This window comes from Sinocyclocheilus rhinocerous, unplaced genomic scaffold (assembly GCF_001515625.1).
Source record: "Sinocyclocheilus rhinocerous isolate Xijiao unplaced genomic scaffold, SAMN03320098_v1.1 scaffold751, whole genome shotgun sequence".
In the NCBI taxonomy this organism is placed as follows: Eukaryota; Metazoa; Chordata; class Actinopteri; order Cypriniformes; family Cyprinidae; genus Sinocyclocheilus; species Sinocyclocheilus rhinocerous.
In genome coordinates, this window is record NW_015657293.1 from 714127 (window position 1) to 731927 (window position 17801).

Sequence of the window (17801 nt, forward strand, 5' to 3'; positions counted from 1 at the left end):
TCAGTTAAAAAAAATATGCTTTTGCATGTCCCCAAAGGGAGATTCTCGCATTTAGTTCCCTTCTGGGTACAAATTTATCTCTGAAATACAGCTCGCCCACACACACGCACACACTTCCAGAGGTGTCACAGCTATCACTAAGACACACCTATATTAATTACCATTGTGTTGATCTGACAGCTGAGAGCAGGGGTCTGCAGCCTTTAACTTTACAGAAGAAAGATACAAGCAAATCCACATGTGATATGACAGCTTGGAAAAGAAATGAAAAGGATGATCATAAGGTGATATAAAGAGAAAGAAACCACCACCATTGTCGACATACTTGACTAAATGTGGGAAGTCGTGGCCTAATGGTTAGAGAGTCGGACTCGTAGCCTAAAGGTCGCAGCCTAAAGGTCTCGTAGGGATTGTAGGTGGGTGAGGGGGGGGTGAATGTACAGCACTCTCTTCCACCTTCAATACCATGACTGAAGCGCCCTTGAGCAAGGCACCGAACCCCCAACTGCTCCCCGGGTGCCGCAGCAGGAAACAAATGGCTGCCCACTGCTCCGGGTGTGTGTGCACTTTGGATGGGATAAATGCAGAGCACTAATTCCGAGTATGGGTCACCATACTTGGCCACATGTCACGTCACTTAAAATTAGGTTTCTCGTGATCTTTAAATCCTTTTGATCTGAAAGTTTATACTTAACGGCTTAAAATTAGTTCTTTAGAAATATATAATGTGCAATTGTAATTTAAAGATCAAATGTGAGATTATTTTTATTTAATTATTTGATAAATAAGTTATTAAATAAATAAATAACAACAAAAAAGACTATATAGTCACATATTCCCATAATTCCATTTGTTGTTTTATAGTTTTGTTGTAATATGTGTTCAAAACATGAATACTATTATTGTAGAAAGAAAAAGTAGCTATGCGTTAAAACTTTTGACTGATATTATTTATTTAATACTTTACGTCTCTGTATGTGTTTGTGTATGTATACAGAAAGAGACATTGCAATAAAACTCGGGCAAACATAATTCAGCTCAATATTACAATTCACAAACATATCTGTCATACCAGCATAGAGATGTTTATTGAGTGAGTCTGTTATTGGACTCGAGTTTCTATTAGTCTGAGTGACAAATGCAAGAAAGGCTGAGGGAGACATTTATTATTAAACCCCCTGATGACAAACAATCAATATGCAGGTGTTTGCTATTGTCCCAGACACAGGTGAAGCCGTCTACGACAAACTTATTGACTTACATGCGGGTTTTGCTGTGTGATAATCCAGTTACGACCTCCTGCAGTCTGTCAGGTGAAATGAAACGGCGGAGGATGTTTGTACAGACGACGTTAGCGCTGCGACTGATGAAAGGCCAGATTCACAAAACAATGCAAATTTTTAAGTGAAACCACGTACATCACTGGCAGTACAACTTTCAAATTTTTTCTAAATTAAGTTATTATAGCCTAATTCGTTTCGGAACAAAAGCGCCTGTGTTTATGTAAATGAAGCGTAATAGTGAACGCGATTCAAACTGTGTTGAGCGCGAAATTTCTACTGATACTGCAACGGTCGTGATATGATGTCACGCTCTGTGGCGCCCTATTTTAAAACATAAATTCGACGTAATAATAATATTGATAGTAATAATGACTATCAGTAAAAATGACTACTCAGCCCCCCTAAAATTTAGCGATTAGCTCCATAAACTGTACACGAATTCGTGATCGCCTCAGTCCCCTTTAAATTTCATATGAAAACGGCGGCAGACTTCGATCGACTCCTCCCAGTCATCTTTCAGCGCCTTCTTTTTCAATCCGCAGACCGCAGCGTGCAGAGCAAACGGAGGACAAGGTGTGTGTTTAACAATAGATCGTTATAATATCTGCATCTGTGCAGTTCTGTTCTTTGTCATAAATACCGTTTACAAAATATCAATCAGTACCCCATCTACTAAGTAAGTAGCCTATTCGCTGCGTTCACCCCTCATCACACCACAGCTGTTTCCTCCAGTGAAAATGAAGCGCATATGAACGCATACTTTATAAAACGATCATGTTGCCATTTTCATTTGAAAATTTTACTTTCAATGTAATACATATTCCAGTGCATGTGGCAAAAAGGTTTGCATACTTGAGCTAAGGAAAGAGGGTTGTACTAGAAATGCAAACAGTTAGCATACCACCCCTATTAGTCAAACATTTTTTATTATATATATATTATACCCTCATTGGGGGTATAATTTCCCCCCTAAAATGAAAATCCTAGAATTGCCCCTGGGTTATGCCATAAGTAGCCTATCAATCTTCTGTCAGTCACATCTTCACATGATATGAAGAGTTCACTAGCGAAAATTCGTATGCATGAGCTTGAGTTCCCTGTGTCCCACATACGCATGTGTATGAATAGAAATATTAACGGAAGGAAAAAGTGTACTGTGACTGCTCTTTCAAATATGTGCTTAAAAACAATTTTAGTGGTCCTATTCATTGTGGTTTCACGCCTCAGTGTTCAATCATACAGACCATGACCTATAATAAGCTAATGATGACGCATTTAAAGTATGCAGTTTTCATGACAACTGCAAACAAACATTTGCTGACATCAGAGGTCTGTGGGCACGGTTGAAAACAGTTTTAATGAGCAATACTAATGTCCCTGGACATGTACACTAAATAAAGTAAACTAAGTCAAAATTCTCCCTTACTTGTACTTGAACTTCACTGCCTCAAGTAGCCTAGTTGTTTCCTTCAAAGGGCTTTGGCCATTAGGCCTATGCTGCCTGCTAAATACAGTTATATTGTATATGTCTATAAAAATAAGGTAGGCTATACGTCTCCGTATTCTTTATTTTTCTCTTCCTGTTTCTCTATATTTCCTATTTTCTTTATATGATGTCTTTCCTTCCTCCAGGGGAAACTGCTAGCCATTTGAACAAGCAAACCTATACAATATCAGTCTAAATATCCAATCACATCAAGATCACCATCACAAAAAAATGTTTGAGAAAGTGAAACTCATTCTGGTCATTCATGTGTTTTGGACAACAGATTTTATGGTCTATAAAGAATGACTTTAAACATTCTTGTGGTGAAAACAGTGCACAGTGTCACACAGACAGGTGCAAGTTCTTAAGTATGAGGTGTGTGAGAGAAAAACTGAATCTAGGTCATGGTAGTGCATAAAGAGGACCAGTACAACTTGATGTGCCCATCTCTTTAGATTTAGTGACATTTGCTGACATAATTTTATTTTCCTATATAACCTGGTGTATTTATTCTACGTGTCTACCAGTAAATGTTTTTTACAGTATTAATTGTTGTTTTGTTTGTTTGGTCAACAGAAGTACACACAAGTGCATCATGTTGAAAATAAAGTCAAAGGAAACCAGATGCACTGCACTTTCCACTTCCTGCCATTGACCTGTCAATACCATCACAGTTTCCACCCTGCAACTCAGCATCTACCTCACTCTCCTCTGTCTCACATGTACTGACACAAGTATACCACAGTCAATGGTTTTCACAGACTTTTATTGTAAATGGCAAAAGAAACCACAGTATGAAAGTGTCAGAATGAAGTCTGAGAAACATTTCTAAGAAGGCTGAAAGGCATAGCCGACATCTGTACAGCATAAAAGTCTTTACTATAAAACTTTTCACAGTTAGACACAAAGAAAACTTCCGGGCAGGCAGTGTGTGCTACTTTTATACATGTTTGAATTCGTATCATGCATGTCAGTATGACACATCTTCACTTTAATTTAAAAAAGACTAAAAAAACAACACAATTAAAATAAGAATAAAACTATCAACAGAGCTGCTACAAAGAGAGGGATTCATATCTGTTACCGCCATCAAGAGCTCAAAGGGCTTCAGCTGTATCTGAAGATTAAAATCGCTTCTGCTATTTACAAAGATGTTCTTATGAAAGAAGAGAGAGAATGCAAAATGCAATGCAGTGAACAATACATCACGTTCGTCTTTCTTTTCTGGTTGTCATTGGTCTTCACCCCTCCGTAGATCAAAGTAAGACCAGTAAACAGGCACTTGGTACTGTAGAGAGAGAAAGAGGGCATGAATCAAATAGTCATGTCATTTGAAATATGGATGTAATATGGAATAATTTAATCAGAATCCTTGAGAATTTAAAGAGACATGATAAAGAGCAGATTTGACACAGAATGAGGCTCAGAAGTGCATCAGTGAGATCTCGTCGCACTCTCTCACAGTGGAATTGCAGATGTTGCTCAGAAATTGTGCTTTATGACATCATACAGTAACATGGGAAGCAAAACAATCTATTTTTAATTCATTCTAATTCAGAATAAAAACATGTTTTTAAGATCTAGCTGGCTACTTGCATCTACTTGAGACAATGTATTTTATTGGGCCCTGTATTAAAATGCATTAGTGTTGATTTGGGTCAAGGGTCCTTCATAAAGAGTCTAAGTTTTGTAATTTGCAGTATGCAAATGTCTGTATGCATATGTATGAATACCCAAATGACCTTACAACATTACAAAAAAGAACACACTCCAAGATGTTCTTTCAATGTTTATCCACAGATGCACCAATGTCATGGATCAAGGCTGAATCACTGTTCAATATTGATGAATTAATGTTGATATTGCGACATTGTTTCAACATCTTTTTGACACGGGTGAATGAATTTCAGACTGACTTATAAGTATTTTGATAACCTTTTTCTAACCATTTAGCATTAAATGCTATTTCAATGTGTTTTCAATCTTGAAACTACAATTGATATTACTGCAACTATTTCAACATTAAATGTCAGTCATGTGCCGACTAGGACTGAGTGGGATACACAATGCAATGCGACGCACTTCAGTCCAGTGTGACAAATTAACTGTAATAAATATCAGCCATGATACTCAACACAACAGCTAAAAGTGAAGAGTTTTTATTTGTTACAATAAAAATGCTAAATAACCCTATGCATCTCCAAGATGATATAACTGCATAATAACTTAACTAAGAAATTAGTCTTAAGAATTTAAGACCATTTTTCTGTAATGCTGCTTTGGAACAATGTCCACTATGAAAATGACACTGAAATTAAAATGAACTTGACTGAACATGTAACATCACAAGGTCACCAAAAACGAGTTTTTACTAAATAATACACCATACATATTTTGCAGTATGCATGCTAGTATTCCATTCCGAACAGAGCCAACGCCAACATCTGGAGCTGTGGATGTATTTAGAAACCAACCAACACATTCATGAAAATAACTTAGTTGAACAAATATTTCCTGTTACAAACATGTTAGGCCTTATAGATACACTTAGGTTCGGGTCTTATGTTTTTGCATGACTCGACGCATACAATTTTGCCATCTTGTACCAATTATTTCGACTTCTCATGAGGTCAGATTTGACTTACCCACTGGAGGGATCCTCGAGAAGAGCCTGTGCTACCTTCCTCCTCTTCCATGTTCTCATGCTCCTCACCCTCACTGTGTGGCGTCTGGTGAATGACCACTCGCTCTGAGCGAAGAGACAGGGATTTAGGGCTACATCCAAATATCTATGATGACAATTCAAAACCTTTCAAATGTTTCCAACCAGTTTTATATTATTGCAGAATCTCCATTACTGATGGCATTTTTAATCAGAAGTAACAAGTACCAGATATACCTTACAAACCTTTCCAAAAAAGTATTGCACTTTTCTTTTTTTTTTTACTGACACGTAGAACCAAACCACACCTAAGTCTATGCAGTGTGCATGACAACATGTCTATACTGTAAGCGGGCGATGTGACACGACAAAAATATACTGTTCTCATTATAAATCAACAAAGCTGTCTATATACGATAAGCAGCATTGTGTATATACAGAGGTGTTAAAGTCATTGCATGCAAACTACGTCCAGACGACAAAAAACTGTCTACAGAAAAACAATTCCCACTTTTTACCACAAATAAAAAAACACCTTCAAGAGTGTGTGAGAGAGCCTCAGCCAACTGAAATTATGCAAGTAACTCAAGCAATGGTTCTGCATCAGGAACCAGATTTTACATGGGATACTGTAGAAATATATTATGTAAAATTATATATGTAAATAGTGTAACATATTAACATTAAAATTAATATCGACTGCCAACAATGACTGCCAAAGCACCAAAGTCTGATTAGTTATTATTTGCATAGAAAAATAGTTTTTCTCACTTTTCATGACCATTAACAAACATAAAACTATTATTTGTAAGTAAAATAAAATGTTGTGTGTGTGTGTGCGCGTGACGGTACGTGGTTGTACATAGTGCACAACGAAGGAGTAACCAAAATAGACTTTAATTCCACTTTAACACAAAGAACAGGCGTGCAAAATAGCATCAACTTACATGTACCATTAAATCAACATTAATCCAGGACAAAAAACAGACAGAAACTGAAGGCTTATAAAGACAGGGAAACAAAGGAGCAAACAAGATGATTAATCAACACAGGTGAACAGAAAGAACTAATCAGGGGGACTAAGGGAAACTAGGTCAAAGAAGGTAGAACAGAAACGCAGGAAAATCTAAACCAGAACAGAACATAAACGTGACAGTGTGTGTGAGTGTGTGTGTGTATACACACAAAGTAAATATTTATATTATGACTATTTTAAAATATAATATATATTTTTATATAATATAAAAATTATGAATGATTTTTTAAAAGTAGTGTTTTATAATTTGTGTAGTAATTAATTATGATTATTATTATTTAGAACTTTAGAACAATAATAACTGTTACTTAATATTAAAGGTGTTTGAATAAGCTCAACAGTTGCACTTCCTGTGCGAGGGGCCACACCGCTACAAAATCTGACAAGTTTTGACATGAAAGACCTGCTCACACAGCAACTTTGTGACATAGGCTACATTATTTTTCACATTACATGCACTTGCATCATTCACTGTGCTGTTAGTCAGTGTAGTTTTTTTTGTTTTTCTTTTGGAGTGTCTGGATGTTTGTAGCGTGCTGATGTTTAGTCAGCTGCAGAAAATGTACAATTCGTCCGATCCATGAATGAATAATATCACTCTGTCTGTGATTACAGTATTGAACTGGGTATAAGTGGTGTAAAACGCCTCATAATTCTTAATGAACTTTTAATGAGTCTCAGCTTTGCAGGTAAAACATAAGTACTGTTCAACACTGGGGATGATAAAGCAATGCGGTACACATGCATTCAGCACAAACACACCAGTAATGAGTCTCAGTATTGAAGTGTACCTGATTTTTTACAGGAGTTCCTCATCTTGCACACGCTGAAGGCCAAGCAGAGGGTCAGCAGGCCGATGGCAGCAGCCAGAGATAAAGGCAGGGTGAGATCTGATGATGAGTCGAAGGATTTACGGCTTGTAGTCTGAGTAGTTTGAGGCGAGTGAGAAACTTCAGTTGAAGAAATAGAATTAAATTAACAACATTGATAATAGTGGTCTTTTAGTCTTTTTTACTATATGTGACCCTGGAGCACAAAAGCAGTCTTAAGTCGCTGGGGTATATTTGTAGCAATAGCCAAAAAAAACATTGTATGGGTCAAAATGATTGATTTTTCTTTTATGCCAAAAATCTTTAGGATATTAAGAAAAGATCATGTTCCATTAAGATATTTACTAAATTTCCTACTGTAAATATATTAAAGCTTAATTTTTGATTAGTTAATATGCATTGCTAAGAACTTCATTTGGACAACTTTAAAGGCGATTTTCTCAATATTTAGATTTTTTTTGCACCCTCGGTCACATATTGGAATTTGTAGGTAAAATAATATTGTAAAGGAAGAATCTTACCAGTCGTTGTCTTTTCTATTTGACTGTCACTGACAGATAGATCTGTTCCATTACCTTTCGCCTGAATCAGGACTGGTATGTCTTGAGTCACTTTACAAACATAATGACCCGAAGCATTTTTAAGTATGTTTGTGAGGTGGAACGTTGAACAGTTCTGTATTTTATGTTTATAGAGTTCCTGCTTTACATCTGAAAGTTTTGTCTCATTGATGTACCAAATAACTTTAACTTTATGTGCGATTCCATTCCAGCAGCAGGTGATTTGAGCAGAATCTCCCTCTTTCACAGTGATGCTGGATGGACTCTGATTCACGGACAGCTCTTCACTGGAACCTGTGACTGAGAAACAATAACACACAAAGAAACCCATTCAAGTCTGTGGCTTGTTGTTGTTGATGTTTGTAGCCTCTTTTCTGTTAGCTATAAAACCTTTTAAACTTTTACTATAAAACAGGAAAGATAAAAGTAAACTGTAACTTAATATGTAAAAATCTAGATTTATTTGATTAATTTTTTAATTTATTATTTTTCCATGATGCAATCCTGTCCATTATGTAGACTTTTAAAGTTTATCATGCTAAAATGGATTTTAAGACCACTCAAAGAAGAAACTATTTTTTGATTAGATAAAAAAATGCAGATAATGGTGTGAAATCTCTGGTTTAAAAAAGTGGAAAACAAAGTTTTTAAGTAATGTCTTGCATCATTTTTGAAACAAAAATAAACAAAGGTCTTTCTCTTCCATGCTCTTCGTTACAATTAACAAAAATCCTTAAACATATTTCGAAGGAGGTCACATATTTCTTTTTCAACTAGATAAAAATAATTATGTTGTTGTAAAATTTTACATTTCGCATGATATATAGATGATAATATATAAGAATATGACAAGTGCATAAATACTTCATCTAGGTTATACATTGATACACATATGAAAACTCTTGCAGCTCATATCGGTCAAAATGTCCTAACGTGGACTGCGTCTTGTTCACAGGATGTTGTGTTAATAATGCCTACAAATGTTACTGAGTGACTTAACTAGTTTTAAACGTTTAAACTTTAAACGTTTAAACGTTTTACTGTAATGTAAATATACAAATCTTCCACCCTCCTTAGTAGTACTCATAAAAATGTACACCCATTTAAATATCAACATCATATCTTAAAATATGCTATTACTATTAAATATGCTATATAAGTTATTTTGTATCAATCAAAGGCATATAACAAATCAGAAGAAAGTTTGTTTTTCTCCAGATTTATCTATACAGATCTACAAAGAGGCAGCAGTAAATGATACATTTCCATACATTAATTACACAGTGGTCATGCTTTTGAGCAACTCTCCACAAATGTGTTCAAAAAAAATTCTAAATTCTGCTAGATAGTGTCTCCTATGATTGCAGGAAGGCAGAATCATCTCACAGCTCTACAAACAGTTGAATTATTTTATTTTGTACTAATACTGAACAGTATCCTGGAGCATCTGTGCTGGTTTTCCATTCAGGAAGGAGTTTCTTGTGGCACTTACCTCTGAAACAAAGGCATGACATGAGGAGTCCACACAGGAGTCTGGAGGAACACTTCATTTCTGAGCGTCTGCAGAGAATCTGAACTCTGCTTTACTTCCACATCACAACCGTTCACACGCATGAGACACTCGTACTCTCAGATTTTCACCACCTCCCCACGCCACTAATTTGATCACAGCGAAGCCCAGATTAAACCACAACACTGCTCTCACACTCGATTCACCTCGGACACACTGAACACAACCATATACACAATCACACAAAGCACACAATCAAACAGAAAGATTCATGCATGAAAATATTTTATTTCATCTACTTTCAGAATTGAGTGAAAATCCTTGCAAACCATTATGAGTCTGCAAACAAGCTATCATGCAGGAAGTGATATCATAAACCTGAAGAGCACACCCATAACTCCATTTCCTGCGTCTCACAGAGCTGAGACTAAGTCGCCCAGCACAGAAACAGTCCCTTCTTCAACACCAGTCATTAGATGTGTCTTTTCATCAGTGTTCAGAACAGAAATGGTCTTGTTTTCGTTGTCATGCACTGGAGATGTACCTTGTTCAATGCTCACAACTACAGCAGTCGGTTTTTCTTCATCTGTTTCTTCTTCTGTTGCAAAAGTAACTTCAGGATTCTTATTGTTGACCCTCCCTTTCTCCTGTTCTGAAACGTTCTCACCCTGTTTCACCTCTTCAGTTTCATTCCTCCGTGTCTCTCCGGCCTCCAGGTCTTCATCTAGTCCTTCTCCCAACTCTACTAACTCTATAAATAAATAAATATGAAAATCAGTAACTGTATAAATAAATAAATATAAAAATCAGTAAGAACTCACTTACATCTAAGGCTATAAACATTTACGTTAAAGGAACAGTTAACCCAAAAATGAAAATTTGCTGAAAATTTACTCCCATCTACCCCCAGGCCATCCTAGATATGTGATTACATTACATGCTCGCCAACGGATCCTCTGCAGTGAATGGGTGCCGTCAGAATGAGAGTCCAAACAGCTGATAAAAACATCACAATAATCCACAAGTAATCCACACCACTCCAGTCCATCAGTTAACATCTTGTGAAGCGAAAAGCTTTGTGTTTGTAAAAAAACAAATCCATCATTAAGACTTTTTTTTTTTTTACTTGTATCCATAATATTTCTATCTCCAATGAAAAAGTTGTCTGGTCTGAATCAGCAGAGAAATTTGCACAGATCAAACACTGTGTACAAGCGAAAAAAGTCTAAAACAATATAAACAAAATGTGGGTGGATTTTGACAACAGGAGATGGACTTTTTTACTGATGGAAGTGTTATTATGGATTATGGATTGCTATTTTTGCCAGAAGCAATGGTTTTAAGTTCAAGCGCCTTAATGATGGATTTGTTTCTTACAAACCCGCAAGTTTTCCACTTCACAAGATGTTAATTGATGGACTGCAGTCATGTGGATTATTGTGTTGTTTTATCAGCTGTTTGGACTCTCATTCTGACGGCACCCATTCACTGCAGAGGATCCATTGGTGAGCAAGTGATGTAATGCTCAATTTACATTCAAATCTGTTCTGATGAAGGAACAAACACATCTACATCTTGGATGGCCTGAGGATTATACATTTTCAGCAAATTTTCATTTTTGGGAGAACTATTCGTTTAACTACTTTAACTGTGGTACAAACCTATTATTCAACTTTGCTTACCACACTTTGTCATAACAAAGAGACAAAAATAGTCATTGCTGCTCATGCATGAAAACAAACTGTCTGAGATGTTGTTAGACACTGACTGTAATCAAATGAACCTCTGACCACAAGTTCATACACTGCTGCTGCGGTATTAAAAAATCGGAATATTCTGTCAAATATTCAGAAAAAAAATCATTTTAAAGATCTCTGTAATTAAATGTATTCGTAATTACACTAAGTCTAAACCTTTCAAGATAAGAACTCTTTAATTATTTTTTTATTGATAGTTTTTGCATGAATTATATTTTAATCCTCTTTTGTGCATCTTGGGATTTTTTAATCATTGTAGCAATGCATTCTGGAATCTTTTTAGCATACGTGTGATACTGGTTTCATGAAAGATGTTAAGCATACAGTCTTGCACAGTTATCAGTTCTCAAATATATTTTTGTATCAAATCAAATGTTGTAATCAAGTTCAAAGAATCAAATTCTTCATCACAGCGCTGGTTTATTTGGTTAAAGGCTAAACAAACTAAACTATGTTGTGAAGTTTGTGTTGGGTATGTTGAACCATTACCTGGTCTTGATGATGTGACTTGTTTGTTGTTCCTGTTTAGGTAAAAGAACGCCACCAACAGACAGATGAAGGGCAGACTTCTGAAAATATAAATGATCACAACCTCCCGCGAACTACCTGTGAAAAACAATCGATCTTTTAAGATCTTTTATGACACTAAAACCTAACCAAACATCTTTGTAGTTTGTTTGTGGCACATCCTACATTTTAGAGAGAATTTGAGGGAATTCTACGAAACTACAAAAGGGGAAAACCTAAGTTAGAAAAGCCAAAAACACTAATTAATCAATAAATCAATCAACTTTCTGGGTTGTTTCTATCAGAAAAAAAGGTACAAAAGCTGTCACTGGGGCAGTACCTTTTAATATGTACCTTTAAGGCACTAATATTCACCCTATAGAGGTAAATAAGGTACAAAGGTGTATCTTTTGAAAAGGTAGTGTACAAATGAAAACCAGTTTAACATTTACAGAATCAAATTACTGTATGTTGAACTTTTAAATCTAAAATAAAAAAGTGAAAGTGACATGACATGTTGCCAAGTATGGTGACCCATACTTGGAATTAGTGCTCTGCATTTAACCCATCCAAAGTGCACACACACAGCAGTGAACACACACCCGGAGCAGTGGGCAGCCATTTTTAATGCTGCGGCACCCGGGGAGCAGTTGGGGGTTGCTCAAGGGCACCTCAGTCGTGGTATTGAAGGTGGGAGAGAGCGCTGTACATTCACTCCCCCCACCTACAATCCCTGCAGGTACGAGACTCGAACCTGCAACCTTTGGGTTACGAGTCCGATTCTCTAACCATTAGGCCACGACCTCCCACAAAAAAGCATCAATATTAATATAACATCTTACCTTTAGGATCCAAATAATTATAGTTCTCATCTTCTGAATTTCTCTTCGGATTATCAAGTACATCTGGCTTTACTTTAATGAGAAATATTAATGACGATAATTAATTTTGACACTTGACAAATAGCCTGCTGATTTAAGAAACTATTATACATTTAAAATATTATGAATGTATTATTGATTTACTTTTATTAGACAGAGACAACAGAGAGTGACCGGATGCCCCTGAGAAACCCAGATCACCCACATGATCCATGACACACATCCAGATAATAATTAGCTAAAATTGCATTCAGTAACATGTTATAAGTACTCGATGACTGATGGGTTAAAAAGTGTGTGAACAATGGCTGTAAAACAGCAGAAGAACTGGATTATCTCTTTATGCAACAGTCCTTAAATCTAATATTTATTAAATGACATTATGTCTTCCAACTCCAGTTGTAGTGTTAATAGGTTGGAATTTGTGTGATACAGTCTCAGTTGTTGAATGAATGAACATGTTTTTATTTTCGCATATTCAAGCAGGAATGGTATTTCCTGGAAAAAAAAAAAACTAATCACCTACATAAGTTTTATTTCATAGATCAGTTCAGCATTGGTGACGCCTGTAAAAGGATTTTGTGCTGAAATTCTTTCTGGGACAGCAGGTTTTCTTCCAGCAGGGGCCAGTTATTCAAAAAGATTAATCTGGATCAAAATGAATCTGGCCTCTGGTGATCTGAATGAAATTTAATAATGGCAGTCTTTTAATAACTTACCAGTTGTTGTCGTTTCTAGTTGATCATCTTTGAGATATAGATCTGTTCCAGAACCTTTCGCCTGAATCAGGACTGGTATGTCTTGAGTCACTTTACAAACATAATGACCCGAAGCATTTTTAAGTATGTTTGTGAAGTTGAGCATTGAACAGTTCTGTGTTTTATGTTTATAGAGTTCCTGCTTTACATTGGAAAGTTTTGTCTCATTGATGTACCAAGTAACTTTAACTTTATGTGTGATTCCATTCCAGCAGCAGGTGATTTGAGCAGAATCTCCCTCTTTCACAGTGATGCTGGATGGACTCTGATTCACAGACAGCTCCTCATCCTCATATGAGTCTGTGACGGAAAAATGATAAACAAACCATTAACATTTGCATTCATTAAGTAGACATCTTCATCCAAAGCAGCTGACAAATGAGGAGATACATTTGTGTTGATCAATATTTCTGGCAATATACTGTACATTTGATATTTAGAAACAACATCTAAGCATACAGTACAATGAAATTTTCTTAGTATTAAATGAAAAGTGAATAAGAGGTGTGATTGAAGCACATAATGTAATTATGTTCCATAAAGGAGTCCTAGTTCATTATAAAAAATAAAAAAAATAGCTACTGTAAATTCTTAAACAAAAACATCAACATCTTCCTCATGTTAGCGGTATATAACATACACTGCCTGGCCAAAAACAAGTCGCCATTTGGATTTAAATAAGCAAATACTTTAGAGTCTTGGCTTGGATCATTATTGCAGTGATTAATGTGTTTCTGGCATGTTGTATGTTTGGCAACAATTCTTTTAACCCCAACTGATGCAGTATGTAGCTTTTCATTTTTTAACCTTGTTGAAAATGTACCCATGTTCATATTGTAGGATGAAAATGCTAAGATTCATTGGGGTCAGTTTGTGAAATAGTGGTTCAGTGAGCTTGAGGAATCAGTTTATGAATTGGTCACTGCAGAGTCCTGAGCATAACCCTATTGAAAGTCTTGAGGATGTGCTGGAGTCGACTTTACATGTCAATACAACATCTCAGCCAAAAATTAATGCAACTCTTGATGGAAATAAATGCTGTGATGTTGCATAAAGTTGTTGAAACAATGCCACCACAAATGCACACTGTAAACAAAGCTAACGGGGATCTAATAAAATACTAGAGTGTGCAATTTTTTTTTTTTGGACAGGCAATGTAAAGTCTATAAGGCCACATAACACGCTTATGACAAAAAGGACAAAAAGAAAAATCTCTGTATGGTTTTTAGAGAGGATGGGATGAGGGAGATCTATTATTATTTTTTACATTAAATACAAACACAAACCATAGCTACACTGAGAAAAAAAAATCTACGTAAGTATACTGTACATACATCATTAAATGGGGAGTCATCTCAATTATCACCAGTAAAATATGGAGTGCCACAAGGATCTGTCCTAGGTCCTCTGCTATTTTCAATATACATGTTGCCCCTTGGTAATATTATTAGAAAATACGGTATTAGTTTCCACTGTTATGCTGATGATACTCAACTATATATCTCAACAAGACCAGATGAAACTTCTAAATAATATAAGCTAACAGAATGTGTTAAAAATGTAAAAGACTGGATGACCAATAATTTTCTCCTATTAAACTCGGATAAGACAGAGATATTACTTATTGGACCAAAAGACAGTACACAGAATCTCGTGGATTACAATTTGCAACTAGACGGATGTACAGTTACTTCCTCTACAGTTCGTGAAAAGCGTTGTACAAATAAACTTGAATTGAATTGAATTTATATAATGTTGACATACCAACATATTTTAACTTCTGATATGATCCGTAATTTAAAAAAAAAAATCATAAAACAGAAGGCAGTATGTGATCAAGTTTAGCATTTGCATTAATTATGGCTAGTAAACATGAATAGACAGATAACAAAGACAAAACTCCATCAGGGTAACATACCAAAATAATGCTATAAACACTGCCTAAGCAAAACACAACCTAATGTAATACATAAAACACATAAGTATTTAAATAATAGGTGTTTAGGGTGAATGTGGCTCTTACCTCTGAAGCAAATGCAGGACAAAATGAGCCCACAGATCAGAGGGCAGGAGAACTTCATTTTGATGTGTTTAATCACAAATCCAAACTAACATACCTTAAGCGTTGTCAAACTCGCTCACATTAAAACACACCATCAGTCATTACTTCCTTAAGCGTCAGTGTCAGTGTACCCAAAGTTTCATCTCATGCAATCTCCCCCCTCTTTTTCACTTCTGTTTTCTGGTCAAGCTGAAGTGTGAAAAGCGTGGCAGATCATAGTTAACCAACAACACCTTTCTTTGTTCTCAATATTCTCAAAACGGATCTAACTTTACCTTATACTTACAGTGAATTTCTGTGTAACTCAATATATGACTGGTTTGGTTTGATTTTATATGCTAAAATAAAAATGATAAACTATACATTTTCTAACTGTTATGTTTTAGAATTTTCTGCTCATTCTGATGTTGATGGAATGATGTTATTTTGCAGTACTTTACAATGCAATTAAACGCAATGCAAAATCAACATGACACAATAAATGGATGCAAAGGTAGTTTGCTAATGCAATGATGACATTTTAGAGTCCACTGTAAAGTTCAACATATCAATTTAACTAATTGACATTCTTAACGTTGACCTCCAGAATGGCTCTTAAACCTCTAAATGCATGCTGGGCACTTCATTAAAGACATTATGCTCTCCTGCCTGCAGTCTTTGCGTGTTAATGAAGTCAGCTGCAGCAGTCGCTTAGCACTGCTGTCTGCTCTGATGCACCTGTGATGCACAATGATTGTTTTCCGCTGCTGGTTTGACCACTGCTGTATTGCTTAAATAGAACAGTAACGATATCCTCAATGATATGAGCTACTCATTAGTCACTGAGATAGAGATACTGTGAACAATTAAAGCTGTAGACAACAAATTCAACAAATTTAGGATGGGATTGTATGACAGTTTTACCTATCTGTCCATGTATTAAATTCATGGATTTTAAATTATTCTGCAAAATGTTCCAGATCTGAGCTCTAAATCATTTAAGATTATACCTCCATTTCATACCACAGGGCATCTTCTCACAAGGTGCTTTGCCAGGAAGTGGTCAAGACATCTTGATAAACAGGAAGTCCATCAATGACTGGGTTGGCTTGTGGTTATCTATCATCTGTTACAGTATATGTCTTTTAAAACCTTCCAAGCTATAGGGAGTGTCATTTGTTTCCAGTTGTTTCCTGTTTTCAGTTAGATTTTCTAATCAAGAGGCTGAATGTACTTGATCAAAAATACAGTAAATATTACAGTAATATTGTGAAATATTATTATAATTTAAAATAACTGCTTTCTATTTGAATATATTTTCAAATGTAATTTATCTCTGTGATTCAAAGCTGAATTTTCAGCATCATTACTCCAGTCTTCAGTGACATGATCCTCCAGAAATGATTATAATGTTCTGATTTGCTGCTCAAAACACATTATTATTATTATCAGTGTTGAAAACATTGTTTTTTTAAAACAATTTAAAAAAAACTATTCAACATTTAAAAAGTGTCATGGTATTTTTTTTCACGTATACCTTTAAGAACAATATAAATCATAGGAATATGATCATTTTTTAGTACCACGGTTTGTGTGTACTGTGGTTCTAACATCTGATAGCATGACTGTGGCTTTAAACGGCCTTGTATTCTCAGGTGGAGAGAAAATAGAGGAAATACCCCTTCAGACAGAGCTCAAACAGATCTGAGGCCCACTAAATTCCCAAACCAACAACAAAAACCTCAAAAACAACTGGAAGAGATTCCCCCACCTGCTTTAACTTTTTATCCAAGCAGATCAAATAAGACTCACAATTTTCTCAGAAATCACACTCATGCTGGAACACATTTCCACACATCAAACACTCTCCAGCAAACGATTATTCTTTCTTCTCCACTCAACTGAAAGTTTTTAATAGACCTCTCAGTAATAACCTGCAGCACATTCCTCCATTATCTGGCTCCTCCCACATCAATTATCATCGTGGTACTCCCCTGAATGCATGGCAAAGACTGACACAGAAGAGAAGAAATTGTTGAACAAAGTCGTTATTTTAGTTTCATATTCTCATAGCTTCATAACATTACATTTGAACCACTGATGCCACATGGACTATTTAAACGATGTTCTTACTACCTTTCTGGGCCTTGAACGTGTCAGTTGCTTTGCTGTCTATGGAGGGTCAGAAAGCTCTCGGATTTCATCAAAAATATCTTAATTTGTGTTCCGAAGATGAATGAAGTTCTTGCACATTTGGAACGACATGAGGGTGAGTAATTAATGACTGAATTTTCATTTTTGGGTGAACTGTCCAGTTAATGTTACTGCATTTGACTTACAAATTTGCTTACACAAGGTATAACTATGTCCCAAATTATTATTATTATTATTTTTCTTTCTTTATTTCTTTTTATCTATTTATTTATTTTGATATTTTTTTGCCTTATTACACCTGTGATCAAAAATTACTACACTGAAAAACAAAATAGT

At 35.6% G+C, this 17801-nt stretch overlaps 2 protein-coding genes across 2 annotated transcripts; both read right to left on the reverse strand.

Annotated features, from left to right (window-relative positions):
- Nucleotides 1-3528: 3528 nt before the first annotated feature.
- Nucleotides 3529-9699, reverse strand: LOC107720872 (uncharacterized). Its single transcript, XM_016528700.1, has 7 exons — nt 9667-9699; nt 9459-9583; nt 9350-9351; nt 7819-8157; nt 7259-7417; nt 5415-5518; nt 3529-4057 (listed from the first exon to the last, which is right to left on the reverse strand). Exons 1-7 carry the CDS (start codon nt 9697-9699, stop codon nt 4001-4003), a joined length of 819 nt encoding a protein of 272 aa, XP_016384186.1. The 3' UTR covers nt 3529-4000.
- A 73-nt stretch (nt 9700-9772) lies between these two features.
- On the reverse strand, nt 9773-15351 carry LOC107720873 (uncharacterized). The gene is made up of 5 exons (XM_016528703.1): nt 15294-15351; nt 13232-13570; nt 12474-12545; nt 11608-11730; nt 9773-10118 (listed from the first exon to the last, which is right to left on the reverse strand). The coding sequence occupies exons 1-5, from the start codon at nt 15349-15351 to the stop codon at nt 9781-9783; spliced, it is 930 nt and encodes a 309-aa protein (XP_016384189.1). The 3' UTR covers nt 9773-9780.
- Nucleotides 15352-17801: the final 2450 nt, after the last annotated feature.